At 32.7% G+C, this 26767-nt stretch overlaps 1 protein-coding gene across 6 annotated transcripts in view; it reads right to left on the bottom strand.

Annotated features, from left to right (window-relative positions):
* Positions 1–26767, bottom strand: part of RPTOR (regulatory associated protein of MTOR complex 1) — a 511183-nt gene that overhangs the window by 257268 nt on the left and 227148 nt on the right. For all 6 annotated transcript variants that reach the window (XM_031965593.1, XM_031965594.1, XM_031965596.1 and 3 more), the window contains one exon: positions 2457–2516. In XM_031965593.1, coding sequence (XP_031821453.1) covers positions 2457–2516 — 60 coding nt within the window. The remainder of the gene's footprint in view (positions 1–2456; positions 2517–26767) is intronic.

Below are 26767 nucleotides of genomic sequence, written 5' to 3'. Positions count from 1 at the left end.
CCACAACCTTTTCTTACTCCAAACATCATTATTATTATTTCTTAATAGCTGAATCTCTTTGATGATACTCTTTATTGTTTTATTTTTTTTTTTTTCTGTTCATACATTTACATTCATTCTTTGAACCCATTTCTTTATGAATCATGTTGGGAGAGAAAAATCAGAGTAAAAAGGAAAAGCCATGGGAAAAAAAAAAAGAGAAGAAAAAGAAAAAAGTGAATAAAGCATGTATTAATTTACATTCAGTCTCCATAGTTCTCCCCTGAATGTAGATGGTGTTTTCCATCCAAAGTTTATTCGGATTACCTTGGATCAATGAACCACTAAGAAGAATCAAGTCCATCACACTTTATCATTTCATAATTATATTGTTGCTATGTACAATTTTCTATTGGTCTACTCACTTCATTTAGCACCAGTTCATGTCTTTTCAGGGTTTTCTGAAATCAACTTGCTCATCATTTCTTAGAGAACAATAATATTTCTTTACATTAATACACTATAACTTATTCAATTATTCACCAACTGATAGGCATTTACAAAAAGGACTGTTACAAACATTTCTGCATATGTGTATCCTTTTCCTCCTTTATGATTTCCTTGGGATATATAAACCCATTCGTGCCACTGATGATCAAAAACTATGCACAGTTTGAAAGCCCTGTGGGCATAGTTCTAAATGACTCTATAAAATGGTTGGATCAGTTTATAACTCCACCAATAATGTGTTAGTGTCCCAGTTTTCCAATATCCCCTCCAACGTTCATCATTACATTTTCCTGTGTCTGATACTACTCTTTATTCTAGTTCTGATTCATGATTCTTAACTGATAATAGATTGTCACATATTTATCACCACTATGTACCACAATATTTTTTTAGGGTTTACCTAAAACCTTAATGATTTGAAAATCATGATTAGCAGTTATATAGCATCACTAGATGAATACTGAAATTCAAAAGATGGTCCTTTTCAGGAAGAAGCTTAGGGACACTGAAAGTAATACATATATATATATATATATACACACAAAAAAAAAAAAGTAGGAGAAATGTATATATATATATATATATATATATATATATATATATATATATATACACACACACATTTCTCCTACTTTTTTGTAAAGGAGGGGAGGAATATCAATATATAAAAATATGTATGCCAACATATAATAATATGTATAATGTCAGACATCTTTTTTAACATTTACTAGTTTTGTGGAACTTTTTTGTTTCTTTTCTATTCTTAATTTTGTGGAATGGATTTGTGAAATGGGGAAAATGTAAATATACATTAGGTAATTTACATGAAGTACAAACGAAATATATCAATAAAAATATTTTTTATATTTTAATAAACCAAATAATAAACTAAAAATTCCAAAGAAAATCCAATTATTTCTCTTCCTATTTTATACTTAGCTCAAGTCACAGTTCAATTAGATTGTAAAATATATTTTTTTTTTAGCTTTTTATATACAAAACATAAACATGGGTAATTTTTCAACACTGACCCTTGAAAAACTTCTGTTTCAACTTTTCCTCTCCTTCCCTCCATTCCCTCCCCTAGACAGCACATAGTCCCATACATGTTAAATACGTTAAATACAATATATGTATAAATACTTATAGTTATCTTCAAACAGAATTATTTTTGCTGAAGGAATCACTATGTTCTAATTCATACAGTTATATAAGTTTGGCATATGACCTTAGATTCTTTTCCCAGCTCATTTTAAATTCTCTCCCCACAACACCTAACATTAATTTTCTCTCTACTTACCTTAGTCAATGATCATAATTCAGGACCTCTTACATTCTTGCTTGGATTATAATCATGTGTTATTAATTACTTTAGCAGATAGCTTCCTGCTTCTACTTTTTCTTTTTAACCATGCTTTACCCATGTCAGAGGAGGCAGATGATATATAGAAAAAAGAGAGAAATGTGATTTTTTTTCTGCCTTAATTTTTAGTTTGAAAAATGCTAAACAGGATTCAGAGGTTGCATTGTGGAGTAGATGAAGAGCTGGCCTCAGAGCTGGTAAAATGTGATTTAAGTTTCTCTGACATAGGCTAGTGGTGTGACATGAGCAATTCATTGAATTTGTGAGGGCTCCAGCGCGATAAGAGGCAAAGAATCTACTGACTTGGACTGGTAAATAGAATTTCCCTATCTGAAAGTTCTGTATATTAATGAAATCAAAGGCCCAGGTCCAGTCCCTTCTCTTCATCCTAAATTGTTCTGGCAATAAATATTAGTACTTCACAAAAACTGGCCTTAAAAACAATAAAAAGAACAGGAGAACTCAAATTCCCCTGAAGATGAAGGAGAAACAATCCTACATCAGCAGAAAAAAATTCCTGCAAATCAAATATTAAACAATAAGAAATAATGTCCCACTTGTCTTAAAAATCAAAGTTATTCAAGTATATTAAAATCATGCTTACTTCTCTATTAAATCCAGTGTGACTCCAGGCACCAGACTGACACACTTCTGCATGCAAAACCTGTAGAAAAGAAAAGAAAATCACAATACCAGAACATTAAGCTTAAAGAAAGCAACAGTACTATGTCAGGGAAGAAGGTTGGGGGGAAGAATTAGGGGTTTTGCAATAAACTATTCAGATGCAAAAATGATTATCAGTGAAATTAGGAAAACTTGAAATAAAATAAACAACAAGCATATATTAAAGACCTATTATATACCTAGTTCAAGTCTTGTCTCAGCCACTAAGTCAATTAAAACAGGAAAAATAATTTAGGCTTTCATTGAAAATGCTTAAGTGTGAATAAAGTCCCCTTTCTCCCCCCAGAACATCAGTCAAATAACAATTCTGCATTTCTGTCTCCTATTACCACCCATCTTTCTTCCTCTTTAAAAAATAAAAATAAAAAATACTGTTAAACAGTCATACACAATTCTCTTTATATTTGGGTTCATATCAATATTTTGACTGGTTAAGTGTCAGGCTGGTAAGTATTTCAATAAAGAGACAGGACAAGGAATGATGTGTATTAGAGTCCCTGGAAAGGTGCACCAAGATATTAAACTCTGTGTGTGTGTGTGTGTGTGTGTGTGTGTGTGTGTGTGTGTGTTTAAAAGAATGTGGATAGGCTGAGTTTTCGAAAGAAATGTAGAAATAAAATTTATCTACAAGGAAAGTAAAACAGAAAGGTATATTTAGAGGGCCGCAGATAGTGGGGAAGCTCTGGGTAAGGTATAAGAGCCTTCAGCTCAGTGGGAACCTGGCTGACAATATCTGGTTTGGCTCGCCATTTTCCTTTGGTGCCCATCTTCCTTCCTGAGAAGTCAAGGAGGGCATGACCACCTGTGTTCTACTTGAAGCAAGAGATACTTACAGTAAGAGGAATTTACATCAATAGCAGGGTGCTTATAGTTAACATATGCACAGTATGCTGTGGTGATGTAATGATTCTACAGGTGGCACATGCTCAGTGTGCTGTAGCAATGTAATTGTAATAAGGTATTTAAGGGCTGAGAGGACTTGAAATAAACAGCTTTGACCAGCCTTGTGGGTTTCCAGTCTTCTTTACTCTTCCACTAAGACCAAGAACTCGGACTGATCCCAAGATCATCGAGAACTAATCCAGATGGTATATTTTGGCACGCCAGCCAAATATTATTTGGCATCCCAGCCAAAATATACCATTAAGAACAAAATATAAAAAGCCAAAATTCTACAATATGTTGTTTACAAGAAACATATATGAAGCAGAGAAAATCACACAGAATAAAGTGAAAGATTGGAGCAAGTTATATTGTGCTTTAGCTAAGTTAAAAAAAAAAAAAAGCAGAGATAATGATCCTGATCTAAAACCAAGTAAAAGCAAAAACAGATCTAATTAAAAGAGATAAGGAAGGAAATTACATATAGCTAAAGAGTGCCATATATATTGAAGTATTATCAATGCTAAATATATATGCACCAAGTGGTATAGCATCCAAATTCTTAAGTAAAGTGAGTTGCAGGAAGAAAAAGACAGCAAAACTATACTAATGGGGGATGTCAACCTCCCTTTTCCAGAACTAGATAAATCTAACCAAAAAATAAACAAGAAAGAAGGGGAGTAGAACAGAATTTTAGAAAACTTAAGTATGATAGATATCTGGCAAAAATTGAATGGGGATAAAAAGGAAAAGACCTTTTTTCTCAATGGTACATGACACCTACACAAAAATTGACCTCATAATCAAAAGCAGAAAGGCAGAAATATTAAATGCACTCTTTTCAGATCATGATGCAATAAAAGTTATGTATAATAAAGAGTCATGAAAACATGGATTACTAAAAAATTTTAATCTTAAAAAATGGGTGGGTAAAACAATAAATCATTTCATTTAACAGAATACAATGAAACAACATACCAAAACTTATGGGATACAAACAAAGCAGTACTTAGGGGAAATTTTATATCTCCAGATGCTTACAAGAACACAATAAAGAAGACACAAGATCAATGAATTGTACATGCAATTAAAAAAGCTAAAAAAGAAGCAAATTAAAACCCTCCAATTAAAATCAAATTAGAAATTCTGAAAATCAAAGGAGAATAATAAAATAGAAAGCAAACTATTGAATTAAAATAAATAAATATTATTACATAAATCTTAAATAAATACTATTTATAAATAGATAAAACTGAGTGTTGATTTTCATTTTATAAAGAACAACAAAATAGCTAAACCTGTAGTTAATTTGATTGGAAAAGGAAAGAATTATCAAATATCACCTTATCAAAAAATGAAAAGGGCAAACTTATTTATCAATGAAGAGGAAATTAAAGCAATAATTACGAACTGTTTTGTCCAACTATATACCAATAAATCTGACAATCTAATTTAAATGAAGACTTACATAAATATAAATTGCCCGGTTTAACAAAAGAGAAAACAAAATATGTAAATAATCCCATTTTAGAAAAAGAAATTCAACAAGCCATCAATGAACTTTCTTACGAAAAATTCTACATTAGCCAGATAGATTTACAAGTGAATTCTACCAAACATTTAAAGAATTAATTCCAATACTCTATAAACTATTTGGAAAAACAAGAAAGTTAAGACGTCTTATCAACTTCCTTTATGGCACAGATATGATATGGTACAACTACCTAAACCAAGAAGAGCCAAAAATAAGAAAGAAAATTATAGACCAATTTCCTAATGAATATTGATGCAAAAATCTTAAACAAAATATTAGTAAAGAGATTACAGCAATTTATCACCAGGATAACACATTATGACCAAATCAATTATGACACGGATTTATACCAGAAATCCAGATTTGATTCAATATGAACAAAACTATCCACATAATTATATCAATAACAAAACAGAAATCATATATTTATCTGAATAGAAGCAGAAAAAGGATTTGACAAAAGACAGCATCCAATCCTAAAACAAAACAAAACAAAACAAACAAAAAAAAAACACTAGAACATAAGAATAAACAGAATTTTCCCTAAAATGATAACTAGCCCCTGCCTAAAACCACCAGCAAGCTTTATATGTAATGAGTACAACTTAAAAACATATCCAGTATGATGAGAGGTGGAATAAGGATGTTTATTATCACCACTAGTACTGGTTTGTACTAAAAACATTAGCTTTAGTAATAAGAGAAGTAAAAGATATTGAAGAAATTAGAGTACACAATGAAGAAACAAAAGTATTACTCTTTGGAGATGATATGGTGGTATATTTAGAAAAACCGAGAGAATCAACTAAAAAAGTACTTGAAACAATTAACAATGTTGGCAAATTTGCAAGATTTAAAACAAACTCACATAAATCACTAGAATTCCTAAATATTACTAAGAAAGAGTAGCAGCAAGAGATAGAAAGAGAAATCCTAGTTAAAATAACTGTAGACAATATAAAATATTTGTAAATCTACCTGCCAAGACATAGCCGGGAACTATATGAACACAATCACAAAATATTTTTCACAAAAAGTCAGAAATTAGAAAATATCAATTGTTCATGAGTAGGCCGAGCTAATATAATAAAAATGGCAATTCCACCTAAGTTAATCTACTTATTCAGTGCCATACTAATGAAACAAACAAACAACAACAACAACAACAACAACAACAAAAAAAAAACTCCACAAACTTAAAACTGTTTATGTATACTAAAAAGAACTAGAAAAAAATAATGACAAAATTCATCTGGAAGGTAATTAATGAAAAAAAAAAAAATACAAAGGAAGGTAACCTTGCAGTCCTGGATCTCAAACTATATTTTAAAGCACCAAATATCAAAACCACTTGGTACTGGCTAAGAAATAGAGTGGTAGAGCAGTGTAATAGGTTAAGTACACAAGATAAAAGAGTGAATTACTATAGTAATCTACTGTTTGATAAACTCAAAGACTCTAGCTTCTGGAATAATAACTCATTATTTGACAAAATTGCTGGAAAAACTAGAAAAAAGTATGGCAGAAAATAGGTACATACCAACATCTCACACCCTCTATTAAGATAAAGTCAAAATGGATTCATGATTTAGACATAAAGAGTGATACAATAAGCAAATTAAGAGACCAAGGAATAGTTCACCTGTCAGATCTTTGGAGAAGGGAGGAATTGATGACTAAACAAGAAATGTTTTGCATAAACAAAATCAATGCAGTCTAGATAGAAGGGAAGCAGCAAGCTGGAAGCAATTTTTACAGTCAGGGTTTCTGATAATAGTCTCATTTCTAAAACATAGAAAACCAAGTCAAATTTTTAAAAATGTTATTCCCCAATTGATAAATGGTAAAAAGATGTGAAAAAATAATTTTTAGATGAAGAAATTAAAGTCATCTATAGCTATCTGAAAAAAAGTGTTCTAAATCGCTACTGATTAGAGAAAGGTACATTAAAAATAACTCTGAGAGAAATGCAAATTAAGACAACTCTGAGTGTCCACTACACACCTCTCAGATTGGTTAAGATGACAAGAAAAGATAATGACCAATGTTGGAAAGGATGTGAGAAAACTGGGACATTGATATATTGTAAGAGAAGTTGTGAATTGATTCAACCATTCTGGAGAGCAATTTGGAACTATGCTCAAAGGGCTTAAAAATGTGCATACTCTTTGATCCAGCAGTGTCTATTGGGCTTATATCCCAAAGAAATCCCAAAGAGAAAGAGTCCCACATGTGCAAAAATGTTTGTGGCAGCTCTTTATGGCAAGAAACCAAAAACTGAGTGGATGCTCATCAAATGGAGAACGGCTGAATAAGTTATGGTATATGAATGTTATGGAATATTATTGTTCTACAAGAAATAATCAGCAGGATGATTTCAGAGAGGCCCGGAGAGACTTACATGAATGAAGTGAAATGAGTAGAACCAGGAGATTATATGACAATCAATTTCAATGGACATGGGTCTTTTCAACAATGAGATGACTGAGGCCAATTCCAATGATATTGTGAAGAAGAGAATAATCTACATTCAGAGAGAGGACTGTGGGAATTGAGTGTGGATCACAATATAGCATTTTCACTCTTTTTGCTGTTTGCTTGCATTTTGTTTTCTTTTTCATTTTTTTTTTCCCTTTTTAATCTGATTTTTCTTGTGCAGCGTGATAATCGTTCAAATATGTTTACATAGATTGGATTACTTACCATCTAGGGGAGAGCATGGGGGGAAGGGAGAGAAAAATTTGGAACACAAGGTTTTGCAAGGATTAATGTTGAAAAATTATCCATGCATATGTTTTGAAAATAAAGGGCTGGAATTAAAAAAAAAATAATAAAGGAATAAAAAGAGAGAAAAAAAAATAAAAATAACTCTGAGGTACCACGTCACACCTATCAGATCAGCTAGATGACAGGAAAAGGTAATGATAAATACTGGAGGAGATGTAGGAAAACTGAAATACTAATGCATTGTAGGTGGAGTGGTGAAGTGATCCAATCATTCTGGGAAGTAATTTGAAAATTTACTCAAGCTGCTATAAAACTGTGCATACCCTTTAATCCAGCAGTATCATTACTAGGCCTCTGTCCCAAAGAGATCATAAAAGAGGAGAAAGGATTCATCTCTGATAATTCTGTATGATGACAAACAGAAATACAAAAGCTATTGCCAATTTAAAAAATTGTCAAAGGATATGCATAAACAGTTTTTAAAAGAAAAACTTCAAACTATATTAGTCAATGTGAAAAATGTCCCAAAAATTAATAGTAAGAGAAATAATAAAAACAACTCTGTAGTTTGACTGACTTGCTTCATTCCTGGTATTTGTTCCCACCTTCGTTGAGTATATTTCTTAGCACAAAACAGGAGCCTAATAAATATATATTTATTGAATACTTGAATAGAAGCAGGGATAGATGAAAGCAAAGATGAACAACATCTAGTCAATCTATAATGGTCTTTGTTGCATATTTGTATTACTGTTAACAAATGGCATAGCCAGTAAGTTTGATGTTTACTTGAGTTTAAGAGATTATGATTTTTGAAACATCTTTAAAAATATAAGCAACTGCTTATGAGAAAAGAGATTTCTATAATTCATTATATAAATAACAATACATAAAACTGAGGGAAAAGGGAAAACCCAAGACTGACTGATTAATGGGAGATTACAATTATGGGAATTAATAGGGAAATATTAAAATATATTTCTAGTCCACCCATGGACTTCTCAATTCACTGCACATATTTCAGCTTCTTTTGAGGGGTTGTTTCAAAGTTTGCCACACTCTACCCTCCTAACACCAGAGGGTAGAGACTCTATTATGCTTCAATTCTATTCCCAGTAAAAATCACAGTGCCTGGTACATAATAAGTGCTTATAAATCCTTTTTTACTTGTCTTGATACCAATTGACATAGCAACAAGAGTGGATTGGACATTTTGATCTAATTGTCCCATTGTTATCTCAAGTAAAGTCTCTATAAAAATGAACTTATAACATTTTACTCCAAACCTACCAACTTTTGACCTCTATTTCTATAGACAGCATCAACAAGTTTGACAATCTTGGTACCATCTTCAATTTCTCACACATACTCTACATTTCTACTTAGATACCAATATTTTTATTTTGATCTCTTTGACACTTGTCGCTTTTTTCTCCACTCACAGTCAACAAACTGGCTCATTTAAGCTTTCATTACATAATTTCCAGTCTGTTGTCTTACCCTTCAGTAAATTTCTCTCTCTCAATTTTCTGTCCTTGACAATCTGTCCTTCTAAAAACTGTGAAACTGATCTTCCAAAACCTCAAATATCAGTTTCACCACCAACTGCAAATAGGTTAGTGCCTCTCTATTACCTTAAGTTCAAATATGAAGTTTTTCCTTTGGTATTTAAAGTTCTTCACAGGCCTTGAACCACATTTCAGTTCATGTACACACACACACACACACACACACACACACACACACACACAATGGATTAGTCAAATGGATTTTGCTATTCCTCATATATGAATTTGAATTCACATGATTTTAGATGCAGTGTCAGTTCAGTATTAGTATTGGTACAATGTTTATTATTCTGTGCATAATATGACTGTTTAGCATTACAATAAGCAAGGAGGTACATATATTCAACAGAATAGAAGAACATTAAAAGATGAATTTTACACATAAAAAGTTTATGCCCAAGGCAGTTAACTTCCCTGAGGAAATGAGTTCTGAGTTTCAGTGAACTTTTTCTGATGCAAGAGAAAGATGTATATGCATGCTACAAGGTACTCAGGCTTATTCTGGATATAGTGTTTGGTTTAACTCATATTCCTAATAATATGATTTTATATTTTTGTTTTGTCTTTCGACATGAATGAAATTCCAGCTTAAAAAAAAATCACCTAGTACACAATAAATTTTGTTCCAGCATTTGTATCATATGTCTTTATTTTATATAACAAATTATTTATTTTTGTTTTCTCTTCCATTATGTTAATGCATTCACATTTAACACAATGATTGTTAGGCTTGTAACACCCTCCATTTTTATTTTGTGATCTACTTTCTCCTTTAAATCATTATTTTGTTCCTGTGATAACTTTTTGCTTACACTAACAGAAATGAAATTCATCACACCTAGACCATCACCAAGGTTGTAGTATTGATTTAATTAATTAATTTATGCACAAATTAAATTCAAAAAGTAGCTACACTGGCTTTCATGTGAACAGAATAGGGACTTTGAGACCTAAGTAGAAAAGATGAGTGAATCTCTTTCATTTTAGAGAGGAGAAAAATGAAATTCAGATGAGTTAAAAGATATCCCAAAGTAACACTATTAGGAAATGTCTAAGATGGGAAATGAATTTTGATCTTACTGACTCTTAAGACCAGCCTTCTAATAACAATGGATAACAAATTTTAAATAATTGTTTAATATTTCTGTCATGTTTGCAAAGGCACAAGAAACCAAATTTTAAAACTAATTTCTTATGTTTAGAAGAATTGCACATGTTTAACCTATATTGTATCACTTGATATCTAGGGGAAGGAGAACAAGGGAAGGGAGGAAGAAAAATTTGGAATGCAAGGTTTTACAAAAGTGAATGTTGAAAACTATTTTTGAAAGAATAAAAAGCTATTATTAAAAAAAAAAAATTAAGCATCATTGACTTCCTTAACAGTTACAATAAAAATGACCACTTCAAAATAAGACTTCAAGGAAGCTCAGTCTCACTGGGTGAAAAGGGTGTTCATCCCAGATCAGACAGACTCTGGGAAAGCCAGTGAGAGGATCTTCATCATAGCAGATCAGCAAACCTCGGTCCTGGCTCAGAAGAGGAGCACAGGAAGGGGGCAGCTTCCAGTCCCAGCTCAGAAGGCAAACTCTGGGAAACCAGGCTATTACCTGCATAGAGCAGACAAAACTACCCTCTGCCAACACAAGGGGGCTCTGTGCTCAAAGCCAAGGCTCAGAGCTGCACAGGAAGCTTGGGACAGTGCCCCCTGTATCCCAGGAGCAGATTCAACCGTAAAAGTAAAAAATAGAGGAAATGCCAAAAGAAAAGGACAGAAAATGAGCAAGAAATAGAAAATAAGCTTGACCATAGAAAGCTACTACGGTAGCAAGGCAGGCCAAAACACCAATATGGGACAGAATATCCACAAAGAGGGAGATCAGTTGGTCTCAAGCCCAAAGAAGCTTCTTGGAAGGGCTCATAAAAGACTTTCAAAGGCAAATAAGAGAGGTAGAAGAAAAAATGAGAAAGGAAATGAGAGTAATGCATGAGAATCAATAGCTTGGAAAAGGAAAAAAAAAAATGACTGAAGAAAACTCCTTAAAAAATACAATTGGATGAATTGTTCAGTAATGAAGAGAATCGGTTACACCCAGAGAAAAGAACGATGGGAAATGAGTGTGGACCACAACATAGCATTTCCAATCTTTCTTTTATTGTTTACTTGCATTTTTTTCAACCTTCTTTCTAGATTCGATCTTTCTCGAGCAGCAAGAATACTGTATAAATATATATATATACATATATTATATTTAACATATACTTTAACATATTTAACATGTATTAGACTACCGGCCATCTACAGGAGGGGGTGGAGGAAAGAAGGGGAAAAGTTGGAATAGAAGGTTTTACAAGGATCAGTGTTGAAAAACTACCCATGCATATGTTTTGTAAATAAAAAGCTATAATAAAAAAATATTCTAGCTTTTAAAGCCTTTTAAACTTGGTCCCTTCCTCCTTTCTACTCTTCTTATACCTCATACTTCTCCACAGTCTAGTGACTCCTGGCCAAATAGGACACTTCATTTTCGAACTCTGTGCATTATCATTGGCTGTCCCCCATGCCTAGAATCCTTTCTCTTCTCTCATCTGTTTCCTGATTCTCTGTCTTCCTTCAAATTTCAGCTAAAGTTCCACTTCTGCAAGAAACCTTTCCTAGTTTTCTCTTAATCTTGGTGCTTTCTCTCTGAGATCATGTACACTATGTAGATACATATATAGAGAGATTTTATATATATATACATATATATACGTAGGCATATATATATATGCTATATATAGAGAGAGCGATCATCTCCAATTTATCGTGTGTGTGTGTACACACACAAACATATATAGGAGATGATCTCAGAAAGTACACACACACACACACACACACACATATGTATATGTGTGTACATAAGTATATATATAATTGATACCTATGTGTGCATGTATGTATAATAGATCACCTCCACTTTATCCTATATATTGGATTGGATTTACTAAATTCTCTCCAAAACAGCCTTGTGAGGTAGGAAATACTTCTTATCCATAAGACTAGAGTAACTAGAGTAAACAGTACTACAGACATATTCAAAGGCTTTACAAGTCATCTGATCAAAACCCTTTGTTTTTAAAAATAAGGAAACTGAGGCACAAAGTGTTTTATTTATATGTATGTGTGTGTATGTATATATATACATAGGACAAAATGGAAATGACCTTGGAGAGAAAGCACCAAGATATATCTAGCTATATTTAAATATGTATCTATGTCTATATCCAGCTATATCTATAGTTATAACTTATTTGTACTTAGTTACTTTGCTGTTGCTGTTCTTCCCTATTAAATTAAGAATGCCCAGAAGTCAGAGACTGTGTAAACCTTTCTTGGAACACCAGCATTTATCACAGTACCTGTCACATAGTAGGTGCTTAATAAATATTTATTGACTGGTTAATTTATCTAAATGGTGTCCCATCTCCAACAACAACAATAATAGCATTCTGTACTCAATAAGTTGTTAATAAATGTTCAGTACTTAATAAATGTTCTGTACAGAATAAGTTCTTAATAAATGAACAGGAAAAAAATACAATTGGACAAATGAAAAACAAAATCCACTGGAAAAAACCAAAACCTTCAAAAGTAGGATTAACCAAATGGAAAAAGAGATACGAAAGCTAACTAAAGAAAATCACACATTAAAAAGTAGAATGGAGCTAATGACTCTACAAAGACATGAAGAATCAGTCAAACAAACTAAAAAGAATGAAAAACAATGGAAGAAACTCTGAAATAACTCATTGGAAAAACAGCCAATTTGGAAAATAGATCCAAAAGAGATAATTTTAAAATTATTAACCTACCTGAAGTCCATGACCAAAAAAAAGAGCCTAGATAATATTCTACTAACAGAGGGAGAAATACTCATTGAAAGAAGCTATCAATGCTTCAGAAAGCAATCCCACAAGGAAAACCCCAAGGAATATGTTGCAATTACTCTAGAACTACAATTTCAAGGAAAAAATATTGCAAGCTGACAGACAAAAACAATTCAAATATCAAGGAGCAACAGTCAGAATGACCCCAGATATGGCAGCTTCTTTATTAAAGGATCAGAGGGTTTAGAATACCACATTCCAGAAGGCAAAGGACTTGGGGTTACAACCAATAATTAACTACTCAGTGAGACTCAGCATCATCTTTCAGGGTAGGTGATGGATCTTCAATGAAGGAAGACTTTCAATCATTTCTATTGAAAAACCAGAACTAATCAGAAAATTTAATCTACAAACACAGGACTCAAGAGAAGCATAGAAAAGTAAATGGAGAAAATATTTGTTATTTAAAGGTTAATCTGTTTACATCGTTAGTTGGGAAAATAATATCGATAATTCTTGAGAACTGTATCTGTCACTGGGGCAGACAAGAGTGGGGCATCACATAGATATTTGATGCAGAGAAACATATACAAAGTAAAGATCAAAAGCTGGAACAAAATTTATTATGCTTCAATTTGGGTATAAAAGCAGGGGTAGCAATTCTGATTTCAGATAAAACAAAAGTAAAAATAAATCTTATCAAAGGAGATAAGGAAAGAAAGTACATTTTGATAAAGGGTACCATGAACAATGAAGTAGTAAAGCTACTAAATGTGTATACACCAAATGGTAGAGCAGCCAAATTCCTGGAGAAGATTTTAAGCAAGGTACAGGAAAAAGTAGAAAGTAAAATTATACTAGTGGGGAACATTAACCTTTCCATTTCAAAATCTGACAAATCTAACCACAAAATAAACAAAAAACTAGGGAAGTTAACAGAATCCTAGAAAATCTAGATATTATAGACCTCTGGAGAAAACTGAATAGGGACAGAGAAAAATACACCTTTTCCTTGGCATACACCTATTCCTACACAATAATTAATAATGTATTAGGGCATAAAAATCTCACAATCAAATGCAGAAAGGCAGAAATCACAAATGCTTCCTTTTCAGACCACAATGCAAAAAAAATTAAATTCAATAAAGAGACAAGGAAAGATAGACTAAAAACTAAATGGAAATTAAATAATCTAATTCTAAAAATTAAGTGGGCCAAACAACAAATCACAGAAAAAAATCTATAATTTCATCCAAGGAAATAAAAATAATGAGACAACATACCAAAACCTATGGGATGCAGCCAAAGCAGTTCTTAGGGGAAAGTTTGTATCTCTAAATAGCTACATGAATAAAAAAGAGAAAGAAGAGGTCAATGAATTGGGCAACTAAAAAAACTAGAAAAGAACAAATTTTAAAATCCCCAAATTAAATACCAAATTATAAATTCTGAAACTCAAAAGAGAGATTAATGAAATTTTAACTAAGAAAACTATTGAACTAATAAATAAAACTAAGAGTTGCTTTTATGAAAAAACAACAACAAAAAAGACTAACCTTTGGTTAATTTAATTAGAAAAAAAGAAAGAAAGAAATCACCGCTGTCAAAAATGAAAAGGGCGAACTTCCCAACAATGGAAAAAAAAAATTAAAGTAATAATTAGGAGCTATTTTGCCCAACTGTATGGCAGCAAGCCTCACAATCTAACTGAAAATGGAACAATATTTACAAAAATGTAAATTTCCCAGATTAATAGAAAAGGAAATAAATTACTTAAATAGTCCCATTTTAGAAAAAAGGAATTGAACAAGCCATTAATGAACTCCCTAAGAAAAAATCTCCAGGGCCAGTTGAACCATAAGTGAATTATAGTAAACATTTAAAAAACAATTAATTCCAATACTATGTAAACTATTTGGGAAAATAGGCAAAAGAGTCCTGCCAAATTTCTTTTTTATGACACAAATATGGTTTTGATACCTAAACCAGGAAGAGCCCAAAGAGAGAAAATTATAGACCAATCTCGCTAATGAATATTGATGCAAAAATTGTAAATAAAATATTAGCAAAGAGATTACAGCAACTTATCAGCAGGATAATATACTATGACCAACTGGAATTTGTACTAGGAATGCAGTTCTCATTTAATATCAAGAAAACTACTACTATAATTGACCACATCAATAATAAAACCAACAGAAAACATATGATAATCTCAATAGGTGCAGAAAAAGCTATGGACAAAATATAGCACCCATTCCTATTAAAAACATGAGACAGCATGGGGATAAAGGGAGATTTCCTTAAAATAATAAGAAATATCTATCTAAAACCAACAACAAGCATTATTTGTAATGAAGAAAAGCTAGAAGCATTCTCAATATGATCAGAGGTGGAACAAGGATGCCCATTATCACTGCGATTATTCAACATTGTACTAGAAATTTTGATTTGAGCAATAAGAAAAGAAAAACAATTAAAAGAATTAGAATAGGTAATGAAGAAATAAAACGATCACTTTTTGCAGATGATATGATGATATACTTAGAAAATCCTAAAACATCATCCGAAAATCTATTGGAAACAATTCACAGCTTTAACAAAGTTGTTAAACTATATATGACTGACAAAGCCCATCAGCAAGAGATAGAGAAATTCCATTTAAAATAACTATAGACAAAATAAAATACTTGGGGGTTTTACCTGCCAAAACAAATCCAAGAACTACTGCAAAACATTTCTCACACACAAATAAAGTCAGATTTAAACAACTGGAAAAATATCATTTGCTCATGGATAGCCTGAGCTAATATAATAAAAATGACAATTCTGCCTAAATTGGTCGAGTTCAGTGCCATAGAAATAAAACTGCCAAAAATTATTTTATATAACTAGAAAAAATATTAACAAAATTCTTCTGGAAGAACAAAAGGTCAAGAATATCAAGGAAATTAAGGGGAAAAAAAATACAAAGAATGGTGGTTTAGCAGTACCAAACCTAAAACTATTACAAAGCAATAGTCATCATAACCATTTGATACTGGCTAAGAAAGAGAGTGGTGGAATGTGCAAAAATATTGTATTAGCACTTTTTGTAGTGGTAAGAAACTGGAAATTGAGTGAATACTCATCAGTTAGAGAATGGCTGAATAAGTTATAGGTATATAAATATTATAGAATATTACTGTTCTATAAGAAATGAATAGCAGGATGATTTCGGAGAAGCTTGAAGAGACCTATATGAACTGATGCTAAGTGAAATGAGCAGAATCAGGAAATCGTTATACATGACAAACAGCAAGATTAAAAGATGATTAATTCTGATGGACATGGCTCTTTTCAACAACAAATAATTCAGGCCAGTTCCAATGATCTTGTGATGGAGAAAGGCATCAACACCCAGAGAGAGGACTATGGGGACTGAGTGTGGAACACACATAGTATTTTCACCATTGTTTTTCCTTTTTGATCTAATTTTTCTTGTACACTATGATAACTGTAGAAATATGTATAGAAAAACTGCACATGGTTAACATGATTGCTTGCCATTTTAGGGAGGAGATGGGGGGAAGGGAAAGAAAAAAAATTTGGAGCACAGGGTTTTGCAAGAGTGAATGCTAAAAATTATCCATGCATATGTTTTTTAAAAAAACAGTTTTAATAATAATAAAAAGAAAGAAATAGAGTGATGAATCAGTGGAATGGATTAAACACATAGCACAATAATTAAGGTCTATAGTAAGCTAGTATTTGATAAACCCCCAAACTCCAGTTTCTGGAATAAGAAATCACTATTTGACAAAAATTGTTGGGAAAATTGGAAAATAATATGTCAGAAACTCAGTACAGACCTGTATCTCACACCCAAACAAAAATAAGGTCAAAATGGATACATGGTTTTGATATAAAGAATGATGGTATAAATAAATTAGGAGAGCAAAGGACAGTTTACCTGTTAGATTATTGGAGAAGGGAAGAATTTATGATCAAAAAAGAACTAGAGAACATAATTATGAAAGGCAAAATGGACAACTTTAATTACATTAAATTAAAAAGGTTTTACACAAACAAAACCAACAGAAACAAGATTAAAAGGGAAGTACACATCTGGGGAAAAATCTTTACATCCAGTGTTTCTGATAGAGTTCTCAAAGAACTGTCAAATTTATAAGAATACAAGCTATTCCCCAACTGAAAATGGTCAAAGAATACGAATAGATAATTTTCAGATGACAATGACAACATTAAAGACATCTATTTTTATATGAAAAAATGCTGTAAAGCCCTATTGATTAGAGAAATGCAAATCAAAACAACTCTGAGGTATTACCTCACACCTCTTAGAATGACTAAGATGACAGAAAAGATAATGGTAAATGTTGAAGGGAATGTGAAAAAACTGGGACATATGCATTGTTGTTGAAGTTGTGAAATGATCTAACTATTCTGGAGAGCAATTTGGAATTATGTCGAAAGGGCTATAAAACTGTGAATACTCTTTGATCTAGCAGTGGCATTACTGGTTCTGCATCCCAAGGAAATCAAAACGGAAGGAAAAGGACCCACATGTGCAAAAATGTCTGTAGCAGCTCTTTTTGTGGTAGCAAATAATTGGAAAAAGGAGTGGATGGGGAATTGGGGAATGGCTGAATAAGTTGTGGTATATGAAGATAATGGAATATTATTTTTTTTGTAAAAAAAATGATGATTAAGCTGATTTTAGAAAGACCTGGGAAGATTTACACAAACTGACACTGAGCAAAACAAGCAGAACCAGGAATACATTATACACAATAACAGCAAAAATGTGCAGTGATCAACTATGAAAGACTTGGTCTTCCCAATGTGATTTATAAAGTAATGTATATTAAAAAATAAATTAATTTTTAAAAAAAGAAACTGGGAGTTTGATTTTTTTTTGGGGGGGGGGAAGATCATTTATTTATTTTTGCTCCCTTTTCTTTTCTTTATTAAACCTTTTTATTTTTCAAAACATATGTATGGACAAGTATTCACCATTAGCCCCTATAAAATCTTTTGTTCCAATTTTTCCTACTTTTCCCCTACCCCCTCCCTTAGATGGCAAGTAGTCTAATATATGTTAAACATGGTAGAAATATACATTAAATCTATTATATGCATACATATTTTTACAATTATCTTGCCTCACAAGGAAAATTAAATCAAACCAAAATAAAAAAGGGAGGAGCAAAATAAAATGCAAGCAAAAATACCCCAAAAGAGTGAAAATGTTATATAGTGAACCAAACTCAGTTCCCACAGTCCTCTTTTTGAGTGTAGATGGCTCTCTTCATCACTAAACAATTGGAACTGGTGTGAATCATCTCATTGTTGAAGAGAGCCACGTTCATCAGAATTGATCATCATATAATCTTGTTGTTGCTGTGTACAATAATCTCCTGGCTCTGCTCATTTCACTTAGTATCAGTTCACGTAAGTTTCTCCAGGCCTCTCTGAAATCATCCTGCTGGTTGTTTCTTACAGAACAATAATATTCCATAACATTCATATGCCATAACTTATTCAGCCATTCTCTGATTATCAGTTCTAGTTTCTTGCCATTACAAAAAGGGCTGCCACAAACATTTTTGCAAATATAGGTCCCTTTAAGATCTATTTGAGATATAAGCCCAGTAGAAACACTGCTGGGTTAAAGGATATTCACGGTTTGAGAACTTTTGGGGCATAGTTCCAAATTGCTCTCCAGAATGGTTGGATCTGTTCACAATTCCACCAACAATGTATCAGTGTCCCAGTTTTCCCACATCTCCTACAAATTCATCTTCATCTTTTCCTGTCATCTTAGCCAATCTGACAGGTGTATAGCGGTATCTCAGAGTTGTCTTAATTTGCATTTCACTGATCAACAGTGATTTAGAGAACCTTTTCATATGACTAGAAAGTTTCAATTTCTTCATTTGAAAATTGTTCATATCCGTTGACCATTCATCAGTTGGAGAATGGCTTGAATTCTTATAAATTTGAGTCAATTCTCTCTATATTTTAGAAATGAGGCCTTTATCAGAACATGTGAATATAAAAATGTTTTCCCAGTTTATTGCTTCCCTTCTAATCTTGTCTGCATTTTGTTTATACAAAAACTTGTTTTGTTTGTATAAAACCTTTTTAAATTAATATAATCAAAAGTATCCATTTTGTGATCAATAATGATCTCAGAAACTGAGTTTCTTTAGCAACATTATTAGATTCTGAGATGCACTAGTGATATATTATCCAACCAAGACATAATCAGATATCAAATTTCCCTTCCAGAAAACAATTCTATATTTAATTCCATTTAAATGCACCAATGCCAATGCATAATGTGTGCTTGAATGACTTCAAATGTGTACTTTATTTTTAAAAGCACCTAGAGAAGGGATTTCAATAATTTCCTTTTAAAAATGCCCAACAAATCAAAAACTTGAGATATTTTCCCTAGTTAACTGAATCAGAATCCTTTCATTCAGTTAAGGCCACAGACAGCAAAAGATAAGATTTGCTATTCAAAGGGATATCTGAATTAGATAAATATTTAGACTATATTAGTCAAGTGGGGTACAACTGCAAGTAAACTACAAAAAATGACTTTAAACTCTTTACATTCCAAATATCAAGGACTAGAAACTTGATCTAATGAAGATATGCCCATCTCCATCCCTATGATCTCTGCATCCCTCCTTAGGTCATAATCCAACCATCTGAACACTCTAAAATATGACATCAAGTAAATTGGACTTCTTATACATTTTGGGTTTTAAAAAACTGTAAAGGAGAGAGCTAAAAGTATAACAAATAAATGTTATTGTAAAGCAGAAGGAATAGAAATTAGATGAGAATAGCATTATTATAAAGGATGATTCGCTAGAAAGGAATAAAGTTAGAGATCCTGAGAAAATTCAGGTAACTGAAAAACAAAACATACTAATAAAATTGTTTATTGTAAATTTTTTTTTAAAAAGAACTTAACTAGAAATTTTGGTGGATATGTTCTAAAAGCAGAATCTTCAAATTTGTGAATATTATCACTTTATCTAAGTAACCTATTCATTTACTATATCATTTCCTAATCTGTAAAGAAAATTCATTAATGATGAACATTAATTTAACACATTTTTTTTGGTTTTAATAGGAAAAAAAAAAGATAAAAATTACTCCAAGGTATCCTGTAATTGGGTTACAAACTATTCTGATCACTGTTCTGAAGATCAAATTGCTCCATTTGAATGAAATGTGCACATTTTTTATTGTGTCTTAATATGCTTTGGCACAATTTTTTTTAGGGGGGGGGAGTATCTCAATGAAATTTTTTTTGTGTCCAATCTGCTAATCTGACTTCTAGGTGTAGAAACTGATTTGTCATATAAGGCCTTACAGTAATAGACTATTTAGCCTTCCTATTTTGTCTATCATAATTTATCCTATGAAGCCTTTTCATATTTAATGCCTATAATCACACTACAAGGTATCTTTCTTAAAGAATTTAACCTATTATAATTTCTTTTTTTCCATAGCACTCCACTCTACTATTTTGGTACTATTTTCAGCATAAGTATACTTCTAGAGACATTTAGGTGGGGCAATGCATAAAATGCTGTGCCTGGAATCAGGAAGAATCATCTTCCTGGGTTCAAATTTGTTCTCTGACATTGATTGTGGGACCCTAAGCAATTCACTTAACTCTGTTTGTCTCAGTTTTCTCTTATGTAAAAATGAGCTTGAGAAGGAAATGGAAAACCGCTTCAGTATCTCTGCCAAGAAAACCCCAAATGGGGTCATAAAGAGTCAGATATAGTTGAAAGTAACTCAATAACAACATAATTTTAACCAACTTTAGAAGATCATAGGCTTAATTTTCTATGAGGTAAAATATGTTAATCAATGACATAAATTGCTAAATTATGGAAGCAATAGTTCTTATGAACTGTTTGCAAGGTACTCATCAATTTAGTAGAATTAGATGAGCATAATTATAATTTTTAACACTGCTGATTTAAACAACTGGTGGAATTTTGTGAAGGAAATCAAGAGAACTTAAAAGAAAAAAATCTTGATGAAGAGAACAAGATTTTGAGTGTATAACTACTGCCACATCAGGTCAAAACAAGTAAATTAATTGTGGATATTGTAAATAAAACTTCCCTTCTGCAAAATGTGATTTAAAAAAAAATTAACCAGAATACAATTTATGAAACCAACAAATTTCATAGAATTTTTTGTAGTAGAGAAGATAAGCCAATTCACATGAAATTTTTGATTAATTTCAAAAAGTGAAGTCATGTTTTACTTATTTAAGATACTTCCTTCTTTCTGATATTTGAAGAGAAAGGAAGTTTGACTTGGAAAGAAATGAGATTCTATACACCTAACAGTTAACAAAAAGAAATCTGTTTTGTCATAGAATAAGAAATTATATTTAAACTTATAAAGTTGATTCAGTTAGGCATAACTTTCCCGCCTCTATGTTGGTAATATTGGTAGCTTAGTCAACTTTGAGGGAAAACAAGTCCTGACTGTAGAAATATGATATATCAATGACATAAGCCTTATTTGCAAATTTCAACATTTTAAACAAATTAGTGCAATATAATTGGAAAACATTATTCTCAACATAATTTACTAGAAAATATGTCCTAGTGGGAAAACCTGCTGCATTATCGACCCCAGGGCAGTCAGCTAGAAGCCCTGTTGTCCTGAAGAGGAAGCTCATGAGAATCTCCCTTGCGCCTAGGAGCAGACCTCAACCTTTATATATAAGCAAAAAACCAAAGAGCTCTGACCATAGAGAGCTACTATGGAGACAAGGAATACTAGACCACAAGCCCAAAAGAGAACACCAAAGACAAAATGCCTCTAGGTGAAACCTCAAAAGGGAATATGAACTGGTCTCAAGCTCAAAAAGTTCTCTTGAAAGAGTTCTAAAAGAATTTTAAAAGAGAGTTACAATAAAAATAGGAAAAAGAAATAAGAGTTTTGCAGGAGAGTTTGAAAAATGAAACAGAGAAACTCACTGAAAAAAATAGTTCCTTAAAAAAATAAATTTGGTGGGGCAGCTAGGTGGCATAGTGGATAGAGCACCAGTTCTGAAGTTAGGAGGACCTGAGTTCAAATTTGGTCTCAGACACTTAACACTTACTAGCTATGTGACCCTGGGCAAGTCCCTTAACCCCAATTGGCTCAGCAAAAAAAAAAAAAAAATGTAAATGGAAAATATGTCCCATATGCCTAAAGTATTCTTGATGCTCTTACTCTGATCAAAAGATAATCTTGATAAAACTCATTAAAGTAAAAATTCAAAGACACATGTCCTTTGTCAATAAAATCAATTAAGCACCAAACATGTGCTAAGTACTGTGATAAGTGATGAGGATACAAAAGGAAGCAAAACATTGCCCTTGCCTCAAGGACCTTGAAGAATACAAATATATATAAATGATATACCAGATAACCAGGGAAATATTATTAATAGAGGGAAATTACTAGATTTAAGTGATGGGGTGGGGAAATTAAAAAAAAAAAAAAAGGGATTTTTACTTGAGACTTAAAGAAAGTCAGAGAAATCAATGGGTAGAGTTGAGAATGGAGGCCATTCCAGGCATGGGAAAGAACCAGAGAAAATGCCTGAGGCAGTCAGGAGACCAATATTACTGGATCAAAGAGTACATGATGTAAAAAGACTACAAGTTTGGGAGGGAGGAGATGGAGGATTGGTTAGAAAATAAGTTATGAAGAGCTTTGAATGCCAAACAGAATTTTGTATTTGACAGTGGTCACAATAAAGAGCCAGCAAAGGTCACAGAGGGAAGTGGAGGGGCTAGACAATTTGACTTGCACATTAGGAAAACCACTTTGGTGGCTGAGTGGAGGATGGAATGGATTGGGGAGAGATTTGAAATAATTAGACCTTCATCAGGATTTTCCTAAAATCTAGTAAGTGATGAGGGTCTATATATTCAATAGATATTGCAAAGGTAAAATCAACAATCCTGGAAAACAGACTGGATATTGCAGGGAATATTTAGTAAGGAGTCAAAGAGGACACCCAGATTATAAACCTGAGAGACTAGAGGAAGGAAGGTAGAAGATGGGAAAGATTTAGGAGGAAAGATGAGTTCTGTTTTGGACATGTTAAGTTAAAGATGTCTTTTGTAATCTATTTTAAAATGTCTGATGCAAAACTGTGAGGTAGTGCTATTACAGTAGAGGAAATTGGGTCAAACAGAGCTTAAGTGACTTGCCCAATGTCTGAGGCCACATTCGAACACAGGTCTTCCTGACTTTAGGGCTGGTACTCTATTTACTGCACCATCCAGCTGCCCCTACATGTGATATATGTTACAAAGAAAGCTCAAGTCTTTCCTGATTCCAACTCCAAGTTTCTTGCTTTTTATTTTTCTTTTGGTAAATTAAATTGTACGTGTTGTCAATTAGCAATGATCTTTCTTCTTCCCTACCACCCCACCCCTAATTAAGAAAGAAAACTTCCTGTTAAAAATATGTATAATCAAGAAAAACAAATTTCTGCTTTTCTCAATCCATTCTTCAACCTCACCCCCATAATATGTCTATACTCTGAGACTTTTGCCTGTGTCTTAGGAAGTGGTTAGTGATGAAGCACTAACATGAAAAACTTTAAGAGATTTAGCTCATAGTCAAAAGAAGTCCTTTATTTTGTGAAAAACACACAGGCTAACCAAAGAGAGCCTAGTGAGGGCTGAAAGTAAAGAAATTACTGCTTAAAAGTAAAAGGCAGAGAAAAGGGAAGCAAGTCAGGGTCTGGAGAGTTAGGAAGGGTCCTGGTCAAAAGCCAACTTACAATTATATTATAGCTACCTCAGCAAGTGCATAATGAGAATCCAAAAACAAGACTATGCTAATGTTAGATAACGAGGGTGCCTTCCTCCAACAAAATTTATCATTGGATAAAGGTATGCTCTAGGACACCTGTTCAGGAGGAGGGAAAGTCCTTCAATTTCAGAGTCCATGCCAATTTGTGGGAAGTTTGATAATAGGGACTAACAATGGACTGGGTGCAAGATAATGGCCCAGAGTTTTGGATGACATATTTAAAGGTCAGCTTAGTTACAAAATAGAACAAAGACATCAGGCTCAACTCCCTTTCTTTCACACACATTCTCCAAGATTACATCACTCCCAATAGCTATATTACTAAAGTGACTATGTCTTTGAAAAGTACTGGGGTCTCTACTGCTATTAGGATTTCTACTACATCATTCCTAAGAGCTCCACCACATCAGTTGGCAGGTTTCAACATAGTGTTCTGGAATCATGAACTATGGCTATCAAGTCATTCAAAATTGTTTGCCTTTACTATATTCTTATCTTTGTAGAGACTGTTCTCCTGGTCCTGCACTCTTTAGTTCATGAAATGTCTTTCCTGATTCCTCTGAAACCATTCCTTTCATCAGTTCTTAATATACAAAAGAATTCTAATCACACTTATATACAATTTGTCCAGTTGATGGGCACTTACTCAGTTTCTATTTCTTTTCTATCACATCAAGAATTATAAATATTTTCTGTACATCCTTAGAGCTTGTTTTGCTTAAGACCAATGTCTTCTTCAATACACTATCCTTCTAATTCTCTGGTCTTGCTTCTGTCCCTTGTTTCCTACATTCCCATTGAGGTATACCTCTGCCCTCAACTCTGTGTTTGTGTGTGTGCTCCTCTGTAATTTGACCAATTGAGATGAAAATGAGGTTGCAGTGTTAACCAGTCTCACCAGGACCTCCATATTTGTGAACATACAATGCTGAGAAAATTTATCCTAATCTTCTTTTCCCTTTTCTCTCTAAAATATTCTTCTTTTCATTTTATTTTAAAAGAACATCAATACATAACAGAAACATTCCCAGGTCTTCTGTCCAATTAGAACCCTTCTGTGATCAATGATGATGATAGAGCTCACATAGGACACATTTCCACATAAAATATAGTTAATCCTTGCTTAGTTCTTCACAATTACTAATGCTTACTTTATGGTTTTTTTTTTTCTTAAATTCCTGCGAATTAAAGTTTCTGCATAGCTCTGGTTTTTTCATTAAGAATGCTTAAAAGTCATCTATTGCATAAAAGTTCCTCTCTCCCACCCTCCTCACCCTCAGGATCATCCTCAGTTTTGCTGATAAAATTAGTTCTTCATTGTAATCTTGTATTATTTAATTTTTGGAATAATTTATTTTAAGATTTTTCTTCCTTATGGTAGTGGCTGCAACTTCTTGATTGTAGCTCCTTGATACCTGAATTTTTTCTTCTTGCATTTGTTTTTTGACCAGAAAACTATGGATTTTGACTAAATATTCCTGAAGATTTTCATTTTGGGGTTTCTTGCAGGAGGTGACCCATGAATTCTTTATTTATTTTAATTATTGGGACACAATCATGGGTTATTACTTTACTCACTCAGTTAATGTCTGAGGTTGGATCTGAACTCGGGTCTTCCTGACTCCAAGGGGTAGTGCTTTAACCTCTACACCATCTAGCAGTTTCAACCAGTGAATTCTTTTTATTTCTACTCCACTGTCCAGTTCTAAGAGATCTGACTCTTTTATTATTTTTTAAAAATATGATGTCTAGACTTTTTTTTAGGGGAGTGACAATGGGAGAGTCATGGCTTCCAGGTATTCCACTAATTTTTAAATTTTTTCATCTCAATCTCTTTTACAAGTTAGCTCCTTTTCGGATATGTAAATATGAAATATCTTACCAATTTTTTTCCCAGTACTTTGACTTTGTCTTAATATTTCTTGCTGTCTCATGCAGTCACTGGTTTCTACTTAGTCCATATTAATTTTAAGGGAGCCTATTATTTAAACAAGATTTGGTACCTTCTTTCTAAGTTGCTAATTCCTTTTCCAAATCTTTATTCCATAGCACATTGGTGAAAACTATTTTAAATGATTTTTTGAACTCTTATGTCATCTCTTCCAGGAATTCCAGTTGAATTTTGCCTAAGTTGTATTCTTCTTTATAGATGTTTTGGAAACATTCTTTTCCCTGTTGTTATTGTTCTTGTTTTTTTGTGGAATGTCTTTGCCATCAACAGCTTTTGTGGAGTTATAATTTCTACATATAGTGAGATTCTTTTTCTCTTCACTCAATTTTCCCTTGTACTTTCTGATTTTGGACTTTATGTTGTGACCAAGCTGTTTACTTGTTAAGGTCATAGACATCTAGATTGTTCTTTCTGCTATTGTCCTAGCGTATTGAGCATTCTCTTATTACAAAATATAAATTACAACTCAGTCTGGGGAGCACTGAGCTTTCAGTACTCTTAAAGTAGTCAAATCTAGGCTCAAATATTATTCTATATAAGTTTTTGATCTACATTTGATTGAAACAAACAAGCTTATAGGCTTGCTCATTTTGTAGTTTCAGTAAACTGTTGATGGAGTCAACCATCTTTAAAAAAGTAGAAAACTCTAGTGGTTCAGAATGAAAACTGGGTTCTCATTATTCTTCTAAAAGTTTCAGATTGGGCTAGAGGCTCTGTTCCTGGCCTGAAGGACACTCAAATGCCTCTTACTTCTCTTAAGTTCTCATTCCACTGAATCAAAATGTCTCTTTGTTCCACAGACATTATTATTTACAAAATTTAACTCAACCTGG

Source organism: Sarcophilus harrisii, chromosome 4 (genome assembly GCF_902635505.1).
Source record: "Sarcophilus harrisii chromosome 4, mSarHar1.11, whole genome shotgun sequence".
Taxonomy (NCBI): Eukaryota; Metazoa; Chordata; class Mammalia; order Dasyuromorphia; family Dasyuridae; genus Sarcophilus; species Sarcophilus harrisii.
Note: the sequence above shows the minus strand (reverse complement) of the source record. Positions and strands in the feature narration are given on the sequence as shown.